The sequence below is a fragment of the Orcinus orca genome, chromosome 12 (genome assembly GCF_937001465.1).
Source record: "Orcinus orca chromosome 12, mOrcOrc1.1, whole genome shotgun sequence".
Classification (NCBI taxonomy): domain Eukaryota; kingdom Metazoa; phylum Chordata; class Mammalia; order Artiodactyla; family Delphinidae; genus Orcinus; species Orcinus orca.
The window spans coordinates 87935713-87959547 of record NC_064570.1 but is presented as its reverse complement, the minus strand read 5'-3'; the positions used below and the strand labels follow the sequence as shown (position 1 = coordinate 87959547).

General features: G+C 37.4%; 1 protein-coding gene across 2 annotated transcripts in view; it reads right to left on the bottom strand.

The window, feature by feature from the left end:
- Window positions 1–4144: 4144 nt before the first annotated feature.
- Window positions 4145–23835, bottom strand: part of EYS (eyes shut homolog) — a 1673869-nt gene continuing 1654178 nt past the window's right edge. For both annotated transcript variants that reach the window (XM_049695235.1, XM_004282511.3), the window contains 2 exons: window positions 10436–10597; window positions 4145–5334 (listed from right to left, as the gene is read on the bottom strand). In XM_049695235.1, coding sequence (XP_049551192.1) covers window positions 4145–5334; window positions 10436–10597 — 1352 coding nt within the window. The remainder of the gene's footprint in view (window positions 5335–10435; window positions 10598–23835) is intronic.

The window sequence follows — 23835 nt, the reverse complement described above, 5'->3', positions numbered from 1 at the left end:
ACACCAACCTGTCTGAAACGCCACTGGGCCACCCGTTCCTCAGAGTGAGCAAAAAGACATAACCAAAAGTCTGGGTTCTCCTGTACAGATTTGCAAAGTTTATATTCATTTCAAATCCTAATTCTCCAGTCCTCTTTTATTAGTTTTCTATTGCTGCTGTAACAAATTATTACAAATTTAGTGGCTTGAAATCACACAGATTTATCTTACGCTTCTGTGGATCAAAGTCTGATGGGGATCTCAGTGTTGTCGGAGGGTGCGTTCCTTTTCTGGAGGCTCTGGGAAGAACCCATTTCTGTGCGTTTTCCATCTTCTGGAGGCCACCCACCTTCCATGCCTCATGGCCCCTTCCTCCATCTTCAGAGTCAGCAACATGGGGCTGAGTCTTTCTGCCGTCTCTGACCCTCCCTTCTGATTTCCTCTTCCACTTCTAAGGACCCTTGTGAGCACGGTGGACCCACAGAGATAATCCAGGATAAACTTTTTTTTTTTTATTTTGCGGTACGGGGCCCTCTCACTGTTGTGGCCCCTCCTGTTGCGGAGCACAGGCTCCAGACGCGCAGGCTCAGCGGCCATGGCTCATGGGCCCAGCCACTCCGCGGCGTGTGGGGTCTTCCCGGACCGGGGCACGAGCCCGTGTCTCAACCACTGCGCCACCAGGGAAGCCCAGGATAAACTTATTTTAAGGTCCACTGATTAGCAACCTAAATTCCATCTGTGACCTTAATTCCCCTTTTCCTGTGTAACCTAGCATATTTACAGTTTCCAGGGATTGAGATGTACAACCTTGAGGGTCATTATTTACCATATCTCTTAACTTGCTAATTGTAGCTTAAATTGTAGGTGAACCAAATCCTAGTTACAAGTGTTTTGGAGTTATGAAGCATCTAAGGCCATAGTAAATGTTTAAAAGTTAAGAAACATAATACCAACAATAGGAAAGTGGAGTGACAAGTTAAGCCACTTGGATATTATTAACATGTTTATGTATGTGCGATAACAAAACCACTTGTCAGCTGGTGAATTTGCATACAGCTGTTCTCAGTTTTTTTTAATAGCGGCGGTGTATAAATCAAGTTTAAGTGCATTGTGAGAGCTTGCTGGTGAACAGGGTCTTATTAAAGCAAATAGTTTGAATGTTTGAACATAGCGGTTGCATTATTCCCACCTCAGATCCCTGTAAAACAATGGTCAGGTTGCCACTTAGTACTGACCACAAAAGGCAGTTCACATAGTCAACACTTGACTTTTGTCTGCCAAGGCAAATCATAAATAAAATTGGTTACTGCTCTTATGACGGTGCCAAACACCCTGATTCTTTGGCTTCTGTTTCATAAAGAATTTTAATTCATGTATAGAGCAAGAGAGTACATGAATGGGTGAGTTGAAACACAAATATTAGGTCAATAGCTAGAAGTGTCTTAAAAAAATGAGTTCACTGTTTCATAAGTAAATATTTCTATCTCTTGGCTAAGGTATTTCAGCTTACTTTAAAAAATGTTCTCATGTTTACATTCAACACTTTGTTTCAGAAGCATCATGACGTTATAGTAAAATGATCTGAAAGGTTTTTAGCAATTTTTATTTTGTGATGGAAAAGCATATCACATAGGAAATCTTCAACGCCATCATCACTAGGATAGCAAAAACAAATAATGTTGATAACTTACCACATGAAATTTTGGATTTTAAGGCGAAAAAATATTTTAACCAAGTCATTCTGACTTACAGGAGAATCTCTAGGTAGCAGTGTTCACTTCTTCTTTTGTGCCTATTCTTCAGGCATTTGCTAGGTTTAGAATTCAGTGGTGAGCAGTACCCTAACCCTCCAGCCTCTTGGAGCTTGCAGTGTGGTGTAGAAAGGCCAGTGGTCACATCTGAATGTAAGACTACAGCTGTGAGAAGCAGCTTTAAAGCAACACTTCTCAAACTTACTGGTTTCAAGACCCCTTTACACTGTTAACAGTTAATGAGACCTCTTAAAGAGCTTTTGTTTTTTTGGATTGTGTCTATCCTTATTTAGCATATTAGAAATTACAATTTTTTAAATTGTAAAAATACTTGTTTGACAGTAATCCCATTATATGGTAATAACATTTTATGTAAAATAACTTCCAAGCTAAGTCAGTTTAGTTAAGAGACAGGTCTTTTTCATGTTTGTACGTCTCCAGTGTGTCTGACTTAAGACATAGCTGGATTCTCTTATCTGCTTCTGCATTTAATGTTTGGCAATATGTCATTTTGTTTGAAATACATGAAGATCTGGCTTCACACAGAATTGTCATTGGGAAAGGAAGAATCTGGATCCCCTGAAAATATCTAGGGGCCCTCGGGTCCTTCGACTCTACTTTGGGAAGTGCTGCTTTAAAGAAAGGCACACTGTATTATGAGAAGATGTGGCCAAATGTGATGGGTGTGTGGTATAGGCAAAGTTTCCTTGAAGCTTTTGTAGCCTTCCTAAAACAGCTTTCTTGCCTTTTTGCATAAAATGTGTATCTTTGAAAGTCAACTATCAAAAGGAATTTTTTTAGAACATTATGATCTCAACTCCAAAGTTAAATGGAATGGTATGGACCAAAGCAAATTTAGGTCACAGTTTTTCAGCATAGGTTGGATGGAGTTGTCTTGTGTAGTTTCTGTTAAAAAACAAAACCTTTGAATTGATGCATAGACATTCTGCAGTTCTACCTTACATTATATTTTGCTCACACACTTTCTAATGTTGATAGGAATAGTATGTCTGGGGACACTTTGTGTCCCATCGAATAATGCCAAAGTTCCTAACTTTGGTTTTGGGGCTTTGCAAGACTGTTTTTAGCTTTCTGATTGCAATGGAGTGGCAAAAATAACAAGTCAAAAAAAAAAATCTGTAAAGTTCTGCAATGATAAACTGTTCATCTAGCTGCTTTGTATAGACTGGAATCTGTACAGGCAGATTTTGATTATTAATAGCATTGGCAAGTTAAACTGTGCATCAATCCTATGTGTAAAGTCTTTTCTCCATGTAATAGATAATTATAGATTTTTCCTTTTCAACTTTACATGCTCCTATTACCAAGATTTTTTTCCTCCACACGGTCCTGTTCTACCTGTTAGAGCTTTATGTCGGTCATGTGTTGTCAGTTGCTTTCCTGGTGGCAAAATTGTCATAAATACCAAACTCTGAAAATGTTAAGTAACAACAGCAGCAATGACTGTCTCCCAGTCTGAACGGTGGGACGGTGAAAATGCTCTTCACAGTTACACCAGTAACTGGTGTTTGGGCAAAATGTACTTTCTCAAGTTATGCTTTTAATGGAACAGATATTATCAGGAAAATAATTTTCAATAACATTATTCAGAACCTGTTTTATGCTCACTTTGGAGACCTGTAGCCTTGAATGGTTAAATATAAATGCAGTTTAATTTTAAAATTTGATCAGTTATATAAGTACGTGGTTTAAAAAGTCAAGAAATTCTACAACATTTATAAACAAAACCCAACAGTGTCTGCACTGCTCTCTGGAGATAACCGCATCCAATTCTTTTAGACATTTCTTAGGATATTTGTGAGTGACATGTATATGCTATCTTTTTAAGTTAAAAAAAAAACTATAATATCTATTGATAACTTACTGTGGAAGACAAGGATTTAACTTTCACCAGTTAACTCTTCTTTCCCCCATCTCTGCCTCCCCACATTCATTCATTGATTTTTGGTTTAAGTCTGTATTCAGATTTCACATTATTTCAATCATGTAACTATTCATAGCTGAGCCATGTAGTAGGCTATGATATTTCCTTTGTTAATAATTTTAATTTTTCCTTTGGTTAATACTTTTGCCTTTTTCTTATTTTTCTTTGTATGTATCACTAATTCATTTTCACCTAAATTTTATTTAAAAAACAGTTCACAGATGAATAAACACTAAATGAACTAAATGGAGTGAAAACTCAGGACTCAGATAAATTGGATGTAGGAAAAATGACCAAAATCTTTTCTTCAGCTATATTTTATAAGCTTATAAAAAAAAAGAAGTGTTAACATTTAGACTATTTCAGGTAATAGTAAACAGTTGATTTCCAGTAAACAATATGCCAAAGAAATAACTATCAACTATATTTACATGTATATTTTATATATTTAAATTGCTAGTTTGTTAGCCTAATCTTGTTCATCACCATTATAAACATTGTATCCTTCCGATTTAATTAACTCAATTTTTTTTGAATCCTGAAAAAATACATCTTTAATTTTGCCAACAAAACTTCTTTTAAAAATCTCTCGAGTAACAATATTTACCTTTCGGCCATATTCAAAGCCCCCCAGATAAAAAATACCATCATAGTTGAGAGCAACAAACTTTTTGTGTGGATTAGTATCCTCAGAGAGAATTAGGTTGTCATCTAGGTAGGCCTTAATAAGAGTCTGATTTTGAATTATAATTAAATGGTGCCACTTATTGCAACAGAATGTACCATTGCTGTAAATCATAGGTACAGAGATGCTTTCTCCTAAGTTAACTGCTATTTTCAGGGTCTGATTATGGAGACCAATTGCCAGAAAATCATCGTCTTCATTTTGAGCTTTTCCTACCCATACAATTAAACCTTCTGTTTCAGTAGTACTGAAATTTAAAGATATAGTAGTGAACTGAAGATTTCTCATTCTGTAATCTGGATCAGTGTATTTAATGTAAGAAGTACCCATAAATTTTGCAGTTGAAAATGAAGTGTTGTTTTCACAATACCTTCCCACCCAACCCAAAGTACACAAACAACTGTAAGAAAATGATTGGTCAGGTATACATAGAGATTGGTGGAGGCAAAGATTATTCAAACAATACACAGACTGGTCACATGTATTTCCTGCCCAATGTGGTAAGCAGCTGCAAGAAAACGTTGTGCCATTTACTATACATTCACCCCTGTTTTTGCACACGTTGTACCCACAGGCTGTCCCATCACAGTCACCTACATTTGAACCACCTTTTGCTCCTAATTCGGTTAATTGTAATTCTTGATTATTTATAATAACTTCTCGGACACAACCTTGAAAACCTACAGGTTCTTTCCCTGTTGCCATGGGATTTACAAGATTTAAGGATGACACTCCTCCAATATAGAAGTCGGTATTTGTGTCCAGGGAGCTCATTTTAGCGTTGGCTTTTTCTGTTACATTTATCCCATCCAAAGTCAGGTAGCTTTCTGCACCATCTCTTCCTGCTTTAATCACATGCCAAGTATTTCTATTAATAGTTACTTTTTGGAGAGTTTCTAGAACGATAGTTCTGTCACCAAGATTGTAGCGGAGTTGAACAGAACCGTTTACTAAAGAGATACATAAAAAATCACCTGTGGAGAAAGAAAAGCAACAGTAAAATGTCACTTCATTAAAAACTCTTGCCCCTTTTTGGAGAAAAAAGATTACAAATCTTGATCACAGTTATGTTAGAGAGTTTTGTGTCCATTTACAGATCAAAATATATCTATACATTCATACACATATCCTGTATTCTTTTGCTCTGGAGTTGGCCACATATGTTTTCCCTGGTTGTAAATATTTCACACTGAATGAATGTATTGTGGTACCAAGTTAAAGTGAGGTTTTTCTTTAACGGTTTAAGTTAAGGATGAATGTGTAAAAATTAAGTTGGATGTTTGACTCTGAGCCACTGATGCTGTCTTTGACAGACATTGGTCGTGGGGGGAAGATGAGAGAAGTGTTGACTGGAAAAAATGCACAACCTACAAGTTGAGAATCATGTTTTATTTGGCAGACTTTCTAAGGACTTCAGGCCCGGGAGACAGGACTCTCAAATCACTCTGAGGGACTGCTCTGAAGAGGCGGGGCGGGGCCGGGGTGCGGGGAGACGGATGACAACAGGAAATAATCAACAAAGACCAGGTGGTCAGAATATCAAAAGATTACTGTTAATTAAAGAGAACCAGACATCTCAAGCTAAGGAATTTAGTGCTTTTCTATGTATGGGAAGATGCAAGAGTCTGGGCTCACTGAAATCATTCCTTTGACATGCACCTCAGCTACCTGGGGCCAGTGCCCTGTGCTTTTTCATCCTGAGTCCCCTCAGGGTGCACCGTCGGGTGTGGCTGCAGCAGCTGACTGCTTGATGCGGGGCATCCTGTTTCCATCCTGCGTTCCCCCAGGGCTCACCTGGGGAGGCTGCAATGTGGTGGCTTGATGGCTGCCACATCCTTTGTTTACTGATAGAGCAGCGACATTTCTCCTTCACAGAAGTAAGAGCGATTCGTGGTGGTGCTATGAAAATCTCATATGGTGTGCTTTCCAAAGTTTCAGCCATGCTCTTGGCAGCAAGCTCTATCTACCAGTACGCAAATCTCTGTGAGCTCTCTGCTTGGGTGTTTTAAAGGCACCTCAAGCTCCAAAGTTTCTCTCAGTTTGTGAACTTCCTCCCATACACCTGGTCTCCTTCAGTCTTTCCAAACTCAGTTAAGTCACTCCGTCCATCCAGTGATCAGATAAAATATTTAAGTGTGATCCTGGGTCTCTAATCAAACAGATTTTCTAGCATTTTGGTTCGTTGTAAACACCTTCATTCTGCGCACTTCTCTCCTGCCACCTTAGTTAAATTTACTGTCATCTCCAGCTTGATCTATTGGGAGAGCCGCTCCACCCTTCTTGCTTTCCAGTTGATTTTCTAATCTACACTGAAGCTCAAGTGATCTTTGCAAATGAAAGTCTGATCATTATGCTATCCTTTAATGGCATTCCCTGTTGGGATAAGAACCTAGATTCTTTAAGGTATAGAGACTCCCTCTCCAGCAGCCTTACTGGGAGTGCTCTCCCCTCTCCTCCAGCAGCACTGACCTTGTTAGGGTTTACCCTTTTCTTACAGAACATTTGCGTGCGTTGTTTTCTTGGAAAACTTCCCCGTCCCGCTCCACCTACTCTAGGTAACTCCTGCCCATCTTTCAGGTCTCGGATCAAATGCCACTTCCTCAGAGAAGTCTTCCTTGATTCCACTATTGCTTTAATAGCACTAGTTTTCTCTCCTTCACAATATTTATCTCATTTTATAACTCTATAGTCATGTCTGAACAAATCTGAACAAATAGGATCCAGCATGTGTATGAAAGTTTCAGTGAGGCATTCAGAGGAAAAGCAAATGCAACTCTCCATGCCTGGGAAAAGAATGTAGCCCTACAAGGTAAGATTCCTTCCAGAGGGCGGCAAAGTGTTTAACATAGCAAAACATGTAGAAATCTTCCTTGAGACTGTATTTTCCCTTCCCCCTAACATTTCACAACCAATAAAATTTTCCCTTTTCTTGTCCAGGGAGATTTCTTGACAAGTGGTACTCTCCTCCTACATGCGTGGTCCACACTGTCTCACCTCCTTCCAGCACCCAATGTCTGTTATTTTTCCTCCCCTTTGTGGTCCACACCAGGCTATTCAAGGATGGTTGGGAGACCTAGCAGCTCTAAAGTCACGCATCTCTCATTTCCACCTGTATGAGCCCATGCAAAATACGGTTGTCTTATTTTTAATCATTTTCCTCATAGAGAATTTCTAGTGAATATAATCTACGTCATTACATCCGTGATTATTTGACTAACAGCTGCCTTATCCACCAACTTGTAAGTTTCATGAGAATAGGATCTGTGCCGCTTTGGCTCAACATTTTATCCCCTGCACCGTGCACAGTGTCTGGCACAGAAGATGCTCATAACTAATTGTTCAGTTAGGAAATTCCTTTTGTATACTTGTGGGGTGAGATGACTCAGTATTTCTCAACAACGAGTTTTAGGCTGAAAGCAAAACAAAACAAAAACATCTTTTCCCTGTAATATACATAAGTTTAAAAATTTTCCCGACAAAAGGAAGAAATTCAGTTTATTCATGGATTTTCTAACATAAACACCATTTTAAGCCTAAAGAAAGAGAGAAGCTGCATTATGAGATTTTAGGTTATATATGAAAAAATTAAATACAGATTGAATCATCTACATTTTTATACCACAGAACCTAGAACAATGAAATATAATTGATATTAAGTTTTAAAATTTATAACACTCCGAATATACTTTATGGCCTGCAAGTGGGCACAAACGTCTTTCACAGGATCATGGAAGAAGTTTCTCTTGCTACTTGTAGCATGTTCTATAGTAAATAATCCTCAATAAAGAGCTACGTTGGAATAAAAAATGATTAGGAAAGCTGAAGCTGTGATCTGTAATATTACTGGCCAAGTTGACAACTAGAAGAAAGATCAAGGAGAATAGCTTCAGCCAAGGAAGGCTAATCTTAACGCGACTTTGCTTGTATGCTCTTGTCTTATTTCTCTTTTATTGTTCAGTTGTTTGAATATGCTTTAACTTTAAATTGTGGCTGACGAGGCTTTTTCAATACACATTTATCTATGAGGATTGTAACCACATCAAGATGAATTCAGGCTATCTGTGATTAATTGGTGCTTAACATAAAATTGATTTTGTATCAAAAAAGCTCATTTTAAGGTATTAAATATTTAGCAGAAACAGATAAACAAGTGCCGAGGTTTATCTCTTTAAAATTTCTTTCCATAATCAGAGATCTAAAATCAACTAGGATAGTTTTTAAGTTATTTTGTTTTAACTTTTGCACTATTTGAAATTATTCAAATTAATAAGCTCTAAAGAGAAACAGAAACCTTGTTAATTGAGAATTTGTTTTTCTACATATGAAAACCTAACTGGCTGCTGATATCTAAATTTGTGGCTTTTGACGTTGTGTATTAAATGTTTGGGCATTTTTACCAATAGCTCCTCTCAGCAGAGGATCAGCTAGAAGGCTTGGTTAATGTTTATATCAGACATAGCTCTTAGAGAAGGTCAAAGTACGGGGCAGTCACCTGTATTTTATGCAACTTTAAATGAAACATACTTTACCACCTGATTATTAATAAACAAGTTTATGCCTTTCATCTTATAATTACCTTCAGGTTAATCCAAGTCTGAGAATGTAGAGTATAGATTTAATATTTTAAAGTTTTCATGAGTTCCTTACATAAGTGTCAAATGCAGCACCAGTTATGACATGAAACTAATCTATTTTCATCTTTGTTAATAGTGTCTAAGGGCATAAAAAAGGAAAATCTTGACTGTTATGAACTGAAATACAAAGCTATTTAGATGTAAGAAAGTGTTCTCCCTCTCTCCTATGTGTGTTAATGTAAATGAGCTTTTTATTTTATACACATAAATATAACTATCCAGTGTACTGATTATAAAACTATAGCACAACGTTCTTGGCCAGTCACAGTCCTGAATATCTCTTGATTTTCTGCCCTTATCATACAAAGGTTAACCTTGAGTTTTTATGAGCAATACAACTTAATATGATTGTCTTTTAATGTCTCTTGATTTAAAAATAGAAATTTTCTGTTTGTACATGATTCTCCCATTTGGCATTTTCACGGGGAGATTTAAATCAATCATACATTTAAAACCAAATATCAAATCTCAGGAGAGCAAACTCTTCTAAGAGATTTATCTTTTTCCTTTGAAATTATCATCTCTTCTCCTTGAAATTATTTTGAAAGTATTTTACCAGTGCCTTGAGATGGAACCACTTTTGTCTAATTCTCTGAGAGTCTCATTATTTAGCAGCATAATGAGACACACCTTTAAAAGAACTCCTTATACTAGATTGTGAAAATCAGAGCATCATTTTTGTTCACTGTTGAAACAAAATAAACTGATTTATTTATCATTACCAAAATTTCATTTTCTGAGAAACAAGTTGAAAGAAAATCCAAATGTAAACATTTAAAAATATTTGGCAGTAGAAATGTAACTATATAGGCAAATGTCTTTGTCAGAGTTCTGGAGAAAGATATTATGAAGATGGAAATCAAGAGTTAGCAATAAAAACTCAAAAATCAAAATTTCAAACTGAAACATACTAAAATATTTTTATTTCATATTATGATAATTTATGCAATTTTTATAGTTAAAAAAACATTTTTATAAACTTATTTTGGAACATGGGTCCCAGGTTTACTATTTAAGTGACTGAATAACTTAAAGGAATTTTTTTTGAATTATAAATGTGGATGGATTTACTGGGAATATATCAGTCATGGCTTCCTTTCCTTCATCTTTTATATGCATATTTTGTCCATTTTGACATAGGACTATTATGCATAGCTTCAACCTCTTTTTTTGATGGGATTGTTATAAAGTTGAACATATGCTATATTTGGACTTTGCTAACTGTAATTCTAACAAAGCTCTTGCTATTTTGCTAACATTCATATTTAGGAGTCAATTCAAAGCATACATTTGCAGTGACAATAGAACAAAAAGATCAAATGTTTACATATTTTATAGACTAAGTGACTTAAAAAAATACTCTATGACACATCACTTAAGAGCCTATTAGGAATTCATTAGAATTTTTTTTTTTCCTCAGCAAAGATCTTGCGAACTTTACCTGACTCTGCTTTTAAGCGTTGGGCAACGTAGAATAGGATGCCATCTGCAGTAAGAGGCTGGAACTGCAATTGAATATGTGTCTTTTTTCGAACAGGAAAGGAAGCAAAAGACATCCAGGATAATTCGTGGCTTTTGAAAGATGGATCACTTATAGACAAAGCTTAAAAAACAAAACAAAACAAAGACCTGAATTTCAAAAGTGTATTGCTCATAAATACAATAAATTCACATAGTTTTGTCATTTAAGAACTTACCTTCCAAGAGTTGCTCCCAACTGAACACATTGAACCTTGGTAACTCTGTTCTAATCCCACTAACTAGAGGCCAATTAAAAAAACCGTCTGTGCTCCTTTTGTTTGGTACTGTGTGACACAAATCCTCTGCTCCAGGTTGCATTATAGAAAGACTTCAGATGCATAGATTCTGAGAATATCTTATTCGTATCTCAAAAATGTGAGATTCTAGGGAATGTCTTACATTAAAAATGCTTACATTAAAAAAGATTCAAATAGGGGAAGATAGAAGCCATCACTATATGAATTATTCTTCAGTTTCTATATATCTGATTAAAATATAAAGTGTAATCAAGTCAAGAGATATTTTAAGTGATTATATATATTTTTTAATTTTTTCTTTATTATTATTTTTGGGGGCTGCGTCTGGTCTTAGTTGCAGCATGTGAGGTCTTTGTTGAGGCCTGTGGGCTTCTCTAGTTGTGGTGTGCGGACTCCAGAGCATGTGGGGTCCAGAGTGCATGGACTCTGTAGTTTGTGGCACGCGAGCTCTCGTTGAGGTGCGCGAGCTCAATAGTTGTGGCGCGTGGGCTTAGTTGCCCTGCAGCATGTGAGATCTTAGTTCCCTGACCAGGGATCGAACCCGAGTCTCCTGAATTGGAAGGTGGATTCTTTACCACTGGACCACCAGGGAAGTCCCTAAGTGATTATATAAATCGAAATAAATGTCAGTTTACTTGGCATTAATTTAGGACCATACCTCTGCAGAAGGTGCTAACTCTTGGGTTTTACTTCAGGTTAAGCATGAGAAAATTATTTCAATATGAATTGAAGTAGAATCATTTATACAGATTTATAGTCCCTCAGATATTACTTGTTGCTTCTGTGTATAACTGACCAGATGGGAATTATGAGACGAAGAAGGAAAGTTCTGAACACTTGGCAGTTTTTATCTCTTTACAGAGTCTATATTCCTTCTTTCTTTCTCATTTTATAATGTGACAGTGCTTCTTGTGTGTGTGCTGGTTCACCACTTACCTTGAGCCATTAATCTAGTTATTTTGCCTTTTCTCCCTCTGGGTCAGGCCTGTACTAACTGTTGTCTTTCACTTTTAGGCTGATAGGTATCTGGTAAGTGTTTACCCCGGAGGCATTTGCTGATTTTTAAGCAACTACATCATTCATTTTGACTTATTGCAATTCAGAATGGCAGAGATTAGAATCACCCAGGGTAGTTGGTAAGGATGCAAAGTCCTGTACCTCATTGCTAGAGCATCTGAATTATTAAAACTGAGATGTGGTCTAGGAAGTATATTTTAATAAACATCCAGGTATTTCTGACTTAGGTGTCACTTGAACCATATTTTCATAAACACTGAATTAAAGTTTATATTAAGAATATAGAGAAGGTTTAAAAAGTGTGTCCTTTTGAAATTATTTTTTTAAGTTTTACTAAAGCAAGACCTATTTATTATAAGTCATTTAAATAATACGGAAGAGTGTAAAGTAAAAAGATGAAATGTCATTCTTCTTTCTCTTCTCTTAATTCCCAGGAACCACTATTAACAGTTTATTGAATATTATATAGCCAGGCCTTGTTTTTCAGTGCACATACAATTAATGTGTGTGTATATCTAGTATCTGATTTATTTCACATAAATGAAACCATATTATATATAAACTATACATAATATACTTGCCTTTTTTACTCAATAATCTTCTTTATGAAACTTTGACTTAGCGTGTTTTGCCTATTGGTTCTTTTAAATACTTGCACAGTATTTTTAAAAAATAGACTTGGTTAAAAATAGTCCATGGTTTACCTTAGTGTTCATTCCTAGTGTACGTTCTGTGGATTTTGACAAATGTATAGTGACGTGTATCTACCATTATAGTATCATAAAGAATAGTTTTACTGTCCTAAACATCTACTGTGCTTCATTTATGTACCCTTCCCTTCTCCCCTCCCTCTGGTAACCACTGATATTTTTATTGTCCTCATAGTTTTGCTTTTTCCAGCATGCCATAGAGTTGGAATCATACAGTCTGTAGCCTTTTCAGATTGGCTTTTTTCAATTAGTAATAGGTATTTAAGGCTCCTCCATGTCTTCATGGCTTGATAGCTCATTTATTTTCAGCGATGAATAATATACCATTGTTTGTAAGAACAACAGCGTATTTATCCATTCACTGACTTAAGGACATCCTGATTGCTTCCAAGTTTCAGCAATTATGAATAAAGCTGCTGTAAACAACCGTGCACAGGTTTTTTGTGTGGAGATAAGTTTTTAACTCACTTGGTTAAATACCAAGGAGTGTCATTGCTGGATCACTGGTAGGAGTATGTTTAGTTTTGTAAAAATTGCCCACTGTCTTCCAAAGTAGCTGTACCATTTTGAACTCCTGCCAGCAGTGCATGAGCATCCCTGTTGCTCTACACCACTTCTAGCATTTGGTGTCGTCAGTGTTTTTGATGTTTGCTGTTTTAGTAGGTGTGGTATCTCACAGTTGTTTTAATTTGCAGTTCCTTAATGACATGCAGATCATTTTGCTTATGCTTATTTTCCATCTGTATATCTTCCTTAGTGAGGTGTATGTTCAGATCCTTTGCCCACTTTTAAATTGGGGTTTTCATTTTCTTGTTGGTGAGTTTTACAAGTTCTTTGCCTATTTGGGATAACAGTCCTCTCTCAGACATGTTTTTGGCAAATATTTTCTCCCAGTCTGTGGCTTGTCTTCTCATTATTTTGAAAGTCCTTTGCAAAGCAGAAGTTGTTAATTTTAATGAAGTCCAACTTAATTCTTTCTCTCATGGGTCCTGCCTATGGTGTTGCATCTAAAGTCATCACCAAACTCAAGGTTATTTAGATTTTTCTCCTATCTTCTAGGAGTTCTATAGTTTTGTATTTTACATTTAGGTATACGATCCATTTTGAGTTAATTTTTGAGAAGAGGATAATGTCTGTGTCTAGACTTTTTATTTTTTGCATATGCATATCTAGCTTTTTCAACACCACTTGTTTGAAAGACTATCTTTTTTCCATTGTATTGCTTTTGCTCTTTTGTCAAAGATTAACTGACTGTATTTGTGTGGGCATGATATTTTATAGAATGGATATAGGATAATTTCCTTAGCAGTTCCCTCACTGAAGGACATCTCAGCCATTTCTTCTGGTTTCCCATTCTATCTCTCTGGCTGCATGTGCCTCTGTCCTCTAAATTTTATAATTCCTCAGTGCTTTCCTAGCTTCCTCCCTCTTTTTTTCTTTCTCTTGGTGATCTCTCATCTAGTTGCATGTGCTCAAAAAACATATCACAGCTCCTTTAAAATTTATATCTGTCTAAACATTTTCTCTGAGCTCAATCTCATATAGCCATCTTTCTCATTGATAACTTGTCCTGGATATCTCAGTCATATCAAGTTTAACACGTTTGAAATTGTACTGCTCGAAAATATTCCTCCCCCAGACTTCCTCAGATCAGTAAATGGATCCCTTATCCATTCACAGCTCTGTACAGAAAACTGGTAGTCATCCTAATTGCACTCTCTCCAACGTTTCCTCTGCCTTTGCCAGGGTAATGCATCAGCAGGTCTTGCAGATCCTGTCTGGATGATATATTTATGTCTGTCTACAACTTTCCATTTCCATTGCCACTATCCAGATTGAGGTCACTATCACCTCTTGATTAGACCATTGCAATACACTCCTAACTGACCTTTCACTTCTCTTAACCCCCTCTAATTCATTTCACATAGTTGCCAGAGGAATCTTTTAAAAACATGAATTCGGGCTTCCCTGGTGGCGCAGTGGTTGAGAGTCCTCCTGCTGATGCAGGGGACACGGGTTCGTGCCCCGGTCCGGGAAGATCCCACATGCCGCGGAGTGGCTGGACCCGTGAGCCACGACCGCTGAGCCTGTGCGTCCGGAGCCTGTGCTCCGCAACGGGAGAGGCCACAACAGTGGGAGGCCCGCGTACTGCAAAAAACAAACAAACAACCAAAAAAAACCCCATGAATTCATTCCCCTGTTTATAATCTTTAGGGATTTTACTTAGAATAACATGCGGATTCTTTACCATGGCCTCTGAGGCTTTGTATGATTTGGTTTCCTGTTAAATCCCCTACATCATCCCCACCTGCAGGTGCCCCAGGTATCGTTATGCAGATGGTACACTGCACAACTCCATGGGGTGCCATTCACATTTCAGTCTATGTGAAAAGTGCTCCCTGGAGATGTTCAGTGAACAGCCTGCATGGTGGCCCTGTCTGTCCACTTTCCTCCTTGTTCATTAAAATCCATATACGCTGGCCTCCTTTTACTTCTGGATATATCGTCATTTATCTTCGGTTAACTTTAACCACTCTCATGTTGATAGACACTTGGGTTGCTTAAAATTATTTTGTTATTGCTAATACTTCTGTGGTGAACATACTTGGTTATACCTCCCTGTAAACATGTAAGAATGTTTCTCGTGTGTAAATATGTGAGAAATAGAATCTCTGTGTCATAGTCCAAGTGCATTTTTAGAGTTAGTAGATGCTACGAAAGTCCCCTCCAAAGTTGTCTGCACCAATCTATACTCCAGTCTGCAGTGGGTGACAGAGTATGCGTGTCCATATCCCCACCCACACTTGAAATTATTCACATTTTTAACTTGGGGCAATCATACAGCATTTAATTAGCAATTTGCTGATTACAAGTGAAGTTGAGCTTCTTGTTTGAGTATCACACATTTGGATTTTCTGTGACTTTTCTGTTCATGTCTTTTGCATGTTTTTCTATTGGATGTGAAGTTTTAAAAATTTATACTGTATACCAATCCTTTCTTATATATTTTGCAAACATAATCTCATTCATTTTTCTTTGGACTTTGCTTATGGTTTGTTTTGTTATTCAAAAGTTTTATTTTTTATTCACCAAACTACTTGGTTTTTTAAATTATGTCTTTTGCTTGTAGTGTCTTGTTGTAGAAAGCCTTACTCATCTCACAGTTACAGTCTCCTTTATTTTATTTTATTTTATTTTTTGCGATACACGGGCCTCTCACTGTTGTGGCCTCTCCCGTTGCGGAGCACAGGCTCCGGACAGGCAGGCTCAGCGGCCATGGCTCACAGGCTGAGCCGCTCCGCAGCATGTGGGATCTTCCCGGACCGGGGCACGAACCCGTGTCCCCTGCATCAGCAGGCGGACTCTCAACCACTGCGCCACCAGGGAAGCCCTACAAATTATTTTTAATACTGCCTAATTTTTCATCCACACCTTCTTCCAATTAAATAGTTGTTTTTTATTTCCATTTGTGATCCACCATTACTAGGTATGCGAACTTGGGCAACTTACTTAACCCTCTGTGATTCGGTTTTTCTGTCTCTCAAATGGAGAAAATCTGAGTACTTCATAGGATTGTCGTGAAGGTTAAATGAGTTAATATATTTAAGGAACTGTGCCCAGCACATAGTAAATATTATGTAAGTGATGACTATTATTATTGTTGTTGTTTTCTTCAAATTTACATTTAAAAATTAACATTATATTCTTAAATTTAATTTCTCCTTCCATCGACTTAGAACATATATATTGGCTCCCTTCTGTGTAAGCTACGCTTGCATTTTCCTTCATATGTCCTTCCGATTTATGGAAATTAAATTAAATTAAACCTTAGGAGGTTTCTCCTGAAACTGTTGCTGATACTGGGTCAGCGCCAGAACCAGGAATTCTCTGTGCACATGTGAGCTCGTGATAAGACAACTGACCACCCCACCAGCCCTTCTCCAAAAAAGTGACGAGTAAGAAACTATATGTAAAGGTCACTGAACTAAAAATCAAAAGAAATAGATTTTATTAGTAGCTCTGGCATTGTATGTCTTGAAAAGGTACTTAATACAGACTTATTTCTTTTTTTATATAATGCGGAAGACTTGCTTGACTCTAATAGCTTATTATTTAATTAAGTATTCAATCATATTTAGAAAGTACTGGTAGAAGTAAATTTTCTAATAATGGCACACATTCAAAATATTGGTGTGAGATATTTAAAAAGAGGTATGTTTTTATTTACCAGGCTTCAAGAAGGGAGTAGAACAGGAAAAATACCTAAGTTCTCTGTGACTCAACTGTTTCTTTTACGGAGTAAAAGAGAGCGAAGGGGAAAATTGACAGGGCCATACCAGCTGCTGAGTCATTGAGTAATTTCCAATTATTTCTTGTATGCCTACTAACTCCTGAAAATCATCAGTTTATGGTGAAGGTATTCCACATGTATTTTGAACCATAAATGTAATACTTCCTGATTTCCATCTTCTAGACTTGCTAACCACTGACAACCCTCCTTATCCCACCATAGGCAAATGTTTGTGCTAAGACTTCCACTAGGTTCCCAGAAGTAGACTTAAAGGATTTTGGCTGACTGTCAGAGGTGTTAACAGTAAAACAAACAAATAAAAATTCCTGGTGCTTTCATCTTTGTGGGTAGAGATATTGAGCAAACTAAATAAATATGTAATATGCCAGATGTTGATACACATCTGGCATCTGTTGATACACAGATGTTGATACACAATTTTTCTAGAAAGAAAAATTAGGGGATGTGCATGTAGGCTCAAGGAAAGTGATATTAGAATAAAAGCCTCAAGGAGAGGCCTATGAGGATCACTGGGGAGGGAGGGAATAACAAGGGCAAGGCCCCATGGAGGGCTCTTGCCATGATCAAGGAACAGGAAGGAGTCAGTGTGACTGAAGGGCAATAAAGAAGAGGAGAGTTTTAAGGGAGAAGGTCAGAGGGGTTATGGGGACCAGATCACATTGTAAAGAACTGTGAAGTATCTGAGATTTTATCTGCTGGCAGGCTAATAAGTTAGTGTGCCAAATTTTCATGGATGATAGCAGAAAACACGAAACTCCTGGGTCAGAAACAAAGGACAATTTATTGCTCACAGTATTAGCAATAGCCAGAGTGTCAGAAATTTTGTTTACTTAGAGAGGAAATCTGAGGTCAGAGACACAAATTTTTTATAATGGGCAGTGAGCATGCTGTGGTGCTCTGAAGGAAGGCAGTATCTCTATCTTCCAAGGAGGTTCTTTACATAAACATACTGGAAAAGATAATCCAAAACAAAAGCAGCAGTGCCTGTGCTCAAAAATTGTGCAGAAACCTGAGAGATCCATAGGAAATTGTCTACACATGGATGGCCCTAAAGTCCATCATAAAGACTTTGGCTTAGACAGAATGAAATTGGAAATCACTGGCAAGTTTTGAACAGAGGAGTGCCACGACTTGACTTAAGTTTAACCATATCACTTTGGTTGCTACACTGAAAGTGACAAAAGCAAGGGTGAAAATAGGGGTCTCCCTGTCAAAGAAGTGATTACAATAATACTGGTATGAGATGATGGTGGCTTGGATCAGAGAAGTAGAGTGGAAGTAGTGAGAAGTGGTTAGATTTCAAACCTCTTTTAAGGTTAGAGTTGACAAGATTTGCTGAAAGATTACACGTGGGAAGAAAGAAGAAGAGGAATCAAGGATAACTGCAAGCCTTTTACCCTGAGAAACTGGAAGGATGATGTTGCCGTTAACCAAAATGATGGGGACTGTGGGAGGAGCAAATCTTTTGGAGAAGATGTAGAGCTCAGGACAGCTGAGATGACTTTTAAACTTTCAAGGCGGTAGTCGACTAGGCTGAGATATGATCTGGAATTCAGTAATTAACAGTAGTTAATAAGTCAAATGACAGAAATCAGTAAGAAATATAGATTTAAACAGCACAATCAACTAGTTTGATATAATGAATGTGAAGAACACAGCACTTCCCAATGCACATTCTTGTAAAAAAACACGTGAAACGCTTACAACTATTTACTATATCCTGGGCCATAAGACAAGTCTCAATAAATATCCAAGGAATGATATTACATCCACATGTATAGATTTGTACAAAGCTATGATTCAGAGGAAAAACAAGCTAACCCTATCAGTAGCAGGTAGCACTAGGCCTTATGATGATTAGTTTAATCTTCACCTCTGAGGCTTTTTTTTTTTTTTTTTTTTTTTAGTGTATACCACATTTGCTGTGTCTGAGCTTATTTTTGAGGTGTTTAAAAGATCATTTTGTCCAATAGAAACAAGGACACTTAAAGTGCTGAAAGTGCTAAAAAAAAATTTTTTTAAAAACCCAGTTATATAATGAAAACAAAAAGGAAAATAACTTTTAGTAATTTATTTTGAAATAATTGTAAACTTATGGAAAAGTGGCCATAATAAAAAAGAACTCCTATATCTCCTTCACCCATATTCTGCAGTCATTTCTATTTTATTGAATTTTTTTCTTCTCTGTTACACACACACATGCACACACACCATTTATCATTATTAGTCTTTTTTCTGAAACTTTTAAGAGCAATCTAAAGATGTGATGCCCCATCCTTTCTAAATATTCCAGTGATTATTTTCCCCAAACAAGGATATTCTCTCATATAATTAGCACACAAACCTCAAAACCAGGAAATCAACATTGGTACAATACTACCATCCAACTTACAGACTCAATTCAAATGTCATCAACTGTCCCAACAGTGGCTATTTCCATGCTGATCCAGGATACCCTCCAGGAATACGTGTTGCACTTGGTTGTCATGTCTCTTCAGAGTCCTTCAATCTGGAACAGTTTCTCTGTTCTTATCTGTGTTCTAGGTCTTGCATCCTTAGATTTTAAAAGGTCTTACATTCTTAGGATAATTGTCCACTTAGATTCATCTGATGTTTCTGCATGACCGGATTCAGATCATGTAATCTTTGCAGAAATACCAAACAGTGATGCTGTGCACATGAAGAGGTACACAGTGTAGACCCACCTTTTTACTGGTAATGCTAATTTTGATTGCCTGCACATATTTGTCTTTGACAGGTTTCTTCACTTTAAATTCTCAATTTCCATTTGCAATTAATTTGTATTTTGTGGGAAGGTATTCCAAGATTTTATCCATATCCTGTTCCTCAGCCATCCATATCCTGTTCCTCAGCCAGCTGACAACTCCAGCTGGAATCAGCATTCCAGAGATTGTTGCCACATGTTGATTCTCTATTTGTAACATTCCTTTTGCAGTTATTAATTAAAATTCTACTAATAAATAAATCTAAGGAAGATCTCTCCTCTTTCCTTCTCTCTTTCCTTCCCCCCTCCCTTCCTCCCTTCCTCCCCTCCTTCCTTCCTCCCCCCTTCCTTCCTTCCTTTATATTAGTATAGTCTCATTATTTTTATTCAGTGGGTATTAATCCATTAATATTATAATTAATATAATTATAATTAATTTGTTTCTCAAACTCTTACTCATTTGACAAGTTGGAGCCCCTTCAAGCTAGTTCCTGCATCATTTTCGCTTGAGTGGGTTTCCTAGGAAACAGACTCTGCGGTGGAGATTTGTGTACAGGAGTTTTATTGGAGAATGCTCTTGGAAACAACACCTGTGAGAGGGTGAAGGCAGCAGGAGAGAGAAGCTGGCAGCTGATTTCATGAGATCTCTGGAGCTGGGATGACCCTTCAGAGTTACTTCACATTGAGGCATGGTGGCCAGGCCTTTGAGGCACCTCTCTCCCCATTGCCCACACATCAAATAGTCATTAGATTCAGGCTGTCGCTGGGGTGGACAAGGCAGTTCCCTTCAGTCTTGGGGAGGCACTCAGCTTTAAGCTACCTGCAGGCAATTTTCCCAGCAGTTGAGGTAGTGAGTACCTTCATTTTGAAAGGGGAATGGGAATCTGCATTTTGCACCATAATATCCACTTAAAGAGTATTTAACATTGGCTTTTTATGGTACTATGTTTACTTTAAGAATTAGAAAGTAAATTTCTTAACCCACTGATTATTGGTGCTGAAGATTATAGGAAATTTTTCAGCACTTTCAGAACCACAAAAATTCCAGAAAAGATAAGTGTTTATAATAAAGCGTAATCCTAATTAGGTTAAAATTCTATATTTTGGATGTTAATATGAGGCCTTGCCTTTTTTTTTTCAAAATATCTCACTTGAGGTGCTGCACATAGGCTCGCACCTCCCATTTCTCCCACTGGCTTGAAATTCTTGTAACTCAAAGCTGTGTGCTCAAGAATTTCAATGCCCTGTGTTCTTAGATAAGGGATGGATCTATTTAAATAGATAAGACAGATGAAGATCTATTTTTAAATGACTGTGCTTTTTTGAAACCATGAATAGATAGTTGATACCTTTTAGTGCTGAATTAGGATGATTTTGTACATTAAATTTTTACAGCTCAAGTAGAGTACTAAAAGTTTTGATGCCTTTTAGATGTGAGTGGGTCCGCCCACGGAGACAGGTAGAAGCCATAAATAGGACTTCAAAGTGTTCTGATTCAGTGGGTAATATGTTCACTCTCATTAGAACAGCAAGACAAGGAGAGACATGGTGTTCTTTTTTTCCCTTTAAAACTGAACTTGATATTAAAAAATGATAATATGTGCCCAGGTCCATGGTAATTCAAAGACAACTTACAAATTAAAATTAAAGTATGCTTGAACCTAAGCAAGACACAGAGTATGGATATAAGGAAAATAACTATAATGAAAAAGAAAAAAGCAGCTGCTGAAATATACTGTATTTATAATTCAGGTATTTTCATATTTCCCTCTTTGATGTGTGCTATTTGAGAGCATTTTACCACTTTCAAAACCTGAAGTAAGAAAATGATGACGTGTTGACAAAGTTTGCTGCTCCTAATGCCTTCAGATCTGTTCATACCACCACCACGCCCCTCCGCCCATGAGAGCTGCCTCAGCCGGCAGCCAGTGGCTTTCACCTGCTCCAGAAAACCTTCCTGTTGGGGACCTCCTCCATCATGGCTGGAGCTCAACTGCTGGCTTTTCTGCAGAAGTGTGGAGATGTCTCTTCCTTTTTATTCTATGCTTGTTTCAAGAGTATCCAATCAGTACCTCTTCAAACCTCAATGTCTTCCAAAATCTTTAGTAAAAATGACTCTTCTAGTATTTTTAATTGCAGCCTCCTCCACTTTCCCATGCTGAATTTGGGGATATATAACTTGGGAGACAAATAGGCACAAAACTAGCAGACCAATCCAATTAGAAAATATCACCCGGCCCACAGATTCTGCCCTGCCCTTCCATCTGACAACTCGGAGGCTTGATTAGGAGGTAAACTTGTCTGCCTGACTTTCTTTGAGATAAGTAATCCAGGAAACTTCTCAGTGTTACGTTTCCTGCTGTCTAAGAGTTTCAGCTGAGGCCTCAAAACTGAAAACAATAGGTGTCCTGTATACCCACAAGTCTAAAAAGAGTTTATGGACAATAAAATGTCACTATGCACCTACCGGAAAAACTAAAGTTAAAAAAAAATAATGACAACAGAAAATGCTGGTGAGAATGTGGAGAAACATGATCTCTCGCACATGCTGGTGAGAAGGTAAAATGGTACAGACACTCTAGAAAATAGCTTTGCAGTTTCTTATAAAACTAAAATATTGCTTGTTTTAGAAACCTATGGATTCCCTAAATCAGATAGTGCCTCACTACAATCCAAGTGTTTCCACCTCACTAATCAGCCCATTCTGCTTTCTTTTTCACAAGATTCCACTGGTCTGGTGCCACTCAATGCCACGGTTGTTAAACAGTGGTAAATATAAATATTAATCGTTTCTTGGGGGGTCCTGTTTATAATAAATAAGGCCATAAAAGTGATGGTCAAGAGTGAAACTTGTGTAATTTGGAAGTCATCTGAATTTTTAGCTATTATTTATCTCAGAAAACTATCCCTTCTGAAACTGCCCCTCCCACTGACCAGCCCTGAGGCCATTGGCCAGAGCCTCAATTCTTTTTTTCTTTTTTGGGTGGGAGGCAGCACACCACACGGCACCTGGGATCAGGCACATGGGATATTAGTTCCCCAATCAGGGATCGAACACCTGCTCCCTGCATTTGAAGCACAGAGCCACTGGACAGCAGGGAAGTCCCTTTTTTTTTTTTGAGAACCTCAATTCTTTATCCAAAAAGAGGGGTGTTGGTGTTTTCCTCTTAATTAACCTACATTGATTAGTAAAGTCTCCTAAAAATTATTCATTGTCAGAAAGAGTTTGTATGAGTTACTGGAAAACATGGACTTTTCCTAACCTCTAATGGGAGTGCGGGTGGGTGGGTTACAGGTTGGTGCACTTGTACTGCTGCGGACAGACCTTTTCCTTTATCGGTGTTCCTCCGCCACCATCAAAACCTCTGATCAAGTTCCAACAGTATTGTCTTCTCAAATCTGGGGACCCAAATAGTTGTGTTCTCATTTGCAGTGTCCCATCACAGCACTCTTAACTCTCTTCTATAGTTTTTTTTTTTTTTTCCCGGAATGCGGGCCTCTCACTGTTGTGGCCTCTCCCATCGTGGAGCACAGGCTCCAGACGCGCAGGCTCAGTGGCCATGGCTCATGGGCCCAGCCACTCCACAGCATGTGGGATCTTCCCGGACCGGGACACAAACCTGTGTCCCCTGCATCTCAACCACTGCACCACCAGGAAAGCCCTCTTCTATAGTTCTTAATGCTTTATGCTCATACCTGTCAGAGGGTTTCTTTAAAATAAATCTAGTTGTTGACTTTAGTCAATAACTAGAAATGTTGGAGAAATTATTTTAAAACATCTTTCTAAATAAATTGATGAACTGGAAAGAAAGAACACTCAGAGGCAAAACAAACAAAACCAAAACCAAACAAACAAAAAAACAAAGTGAAAAAAGGGAAATAGAAGCTAAATAAATATGATGATAAAGCCAGATTTTGCCTTGACGGTATTTGTCAAACTTGCCAAACCCAATCTTCAGCATTCAACTCTTCAAGGAAAAAATAAATTATACTATAAATTAAATGCTTCAGATATTAAAAAGATAATCAGAGGTTCTAATGGACAACTTTGTAGCAATAAATTTGAAGATTTAAGAGAAATCAATGAATTCCTAAAGAATTACAGCTTATAAAAATGGAATTAAGGAGAAATTTTTTAAAATACGTGGATATGCCTATAAGAATAAAAGCAATTGTATCAGTTATCAAAAATTTCCCACAGGGACACACCAGGCCAATATGATTATAATAGCAAGTTCTACAAATTATTTTAAGAAAAATAATTACCATCTTACACAAACTCTTCCACATATATAGAAG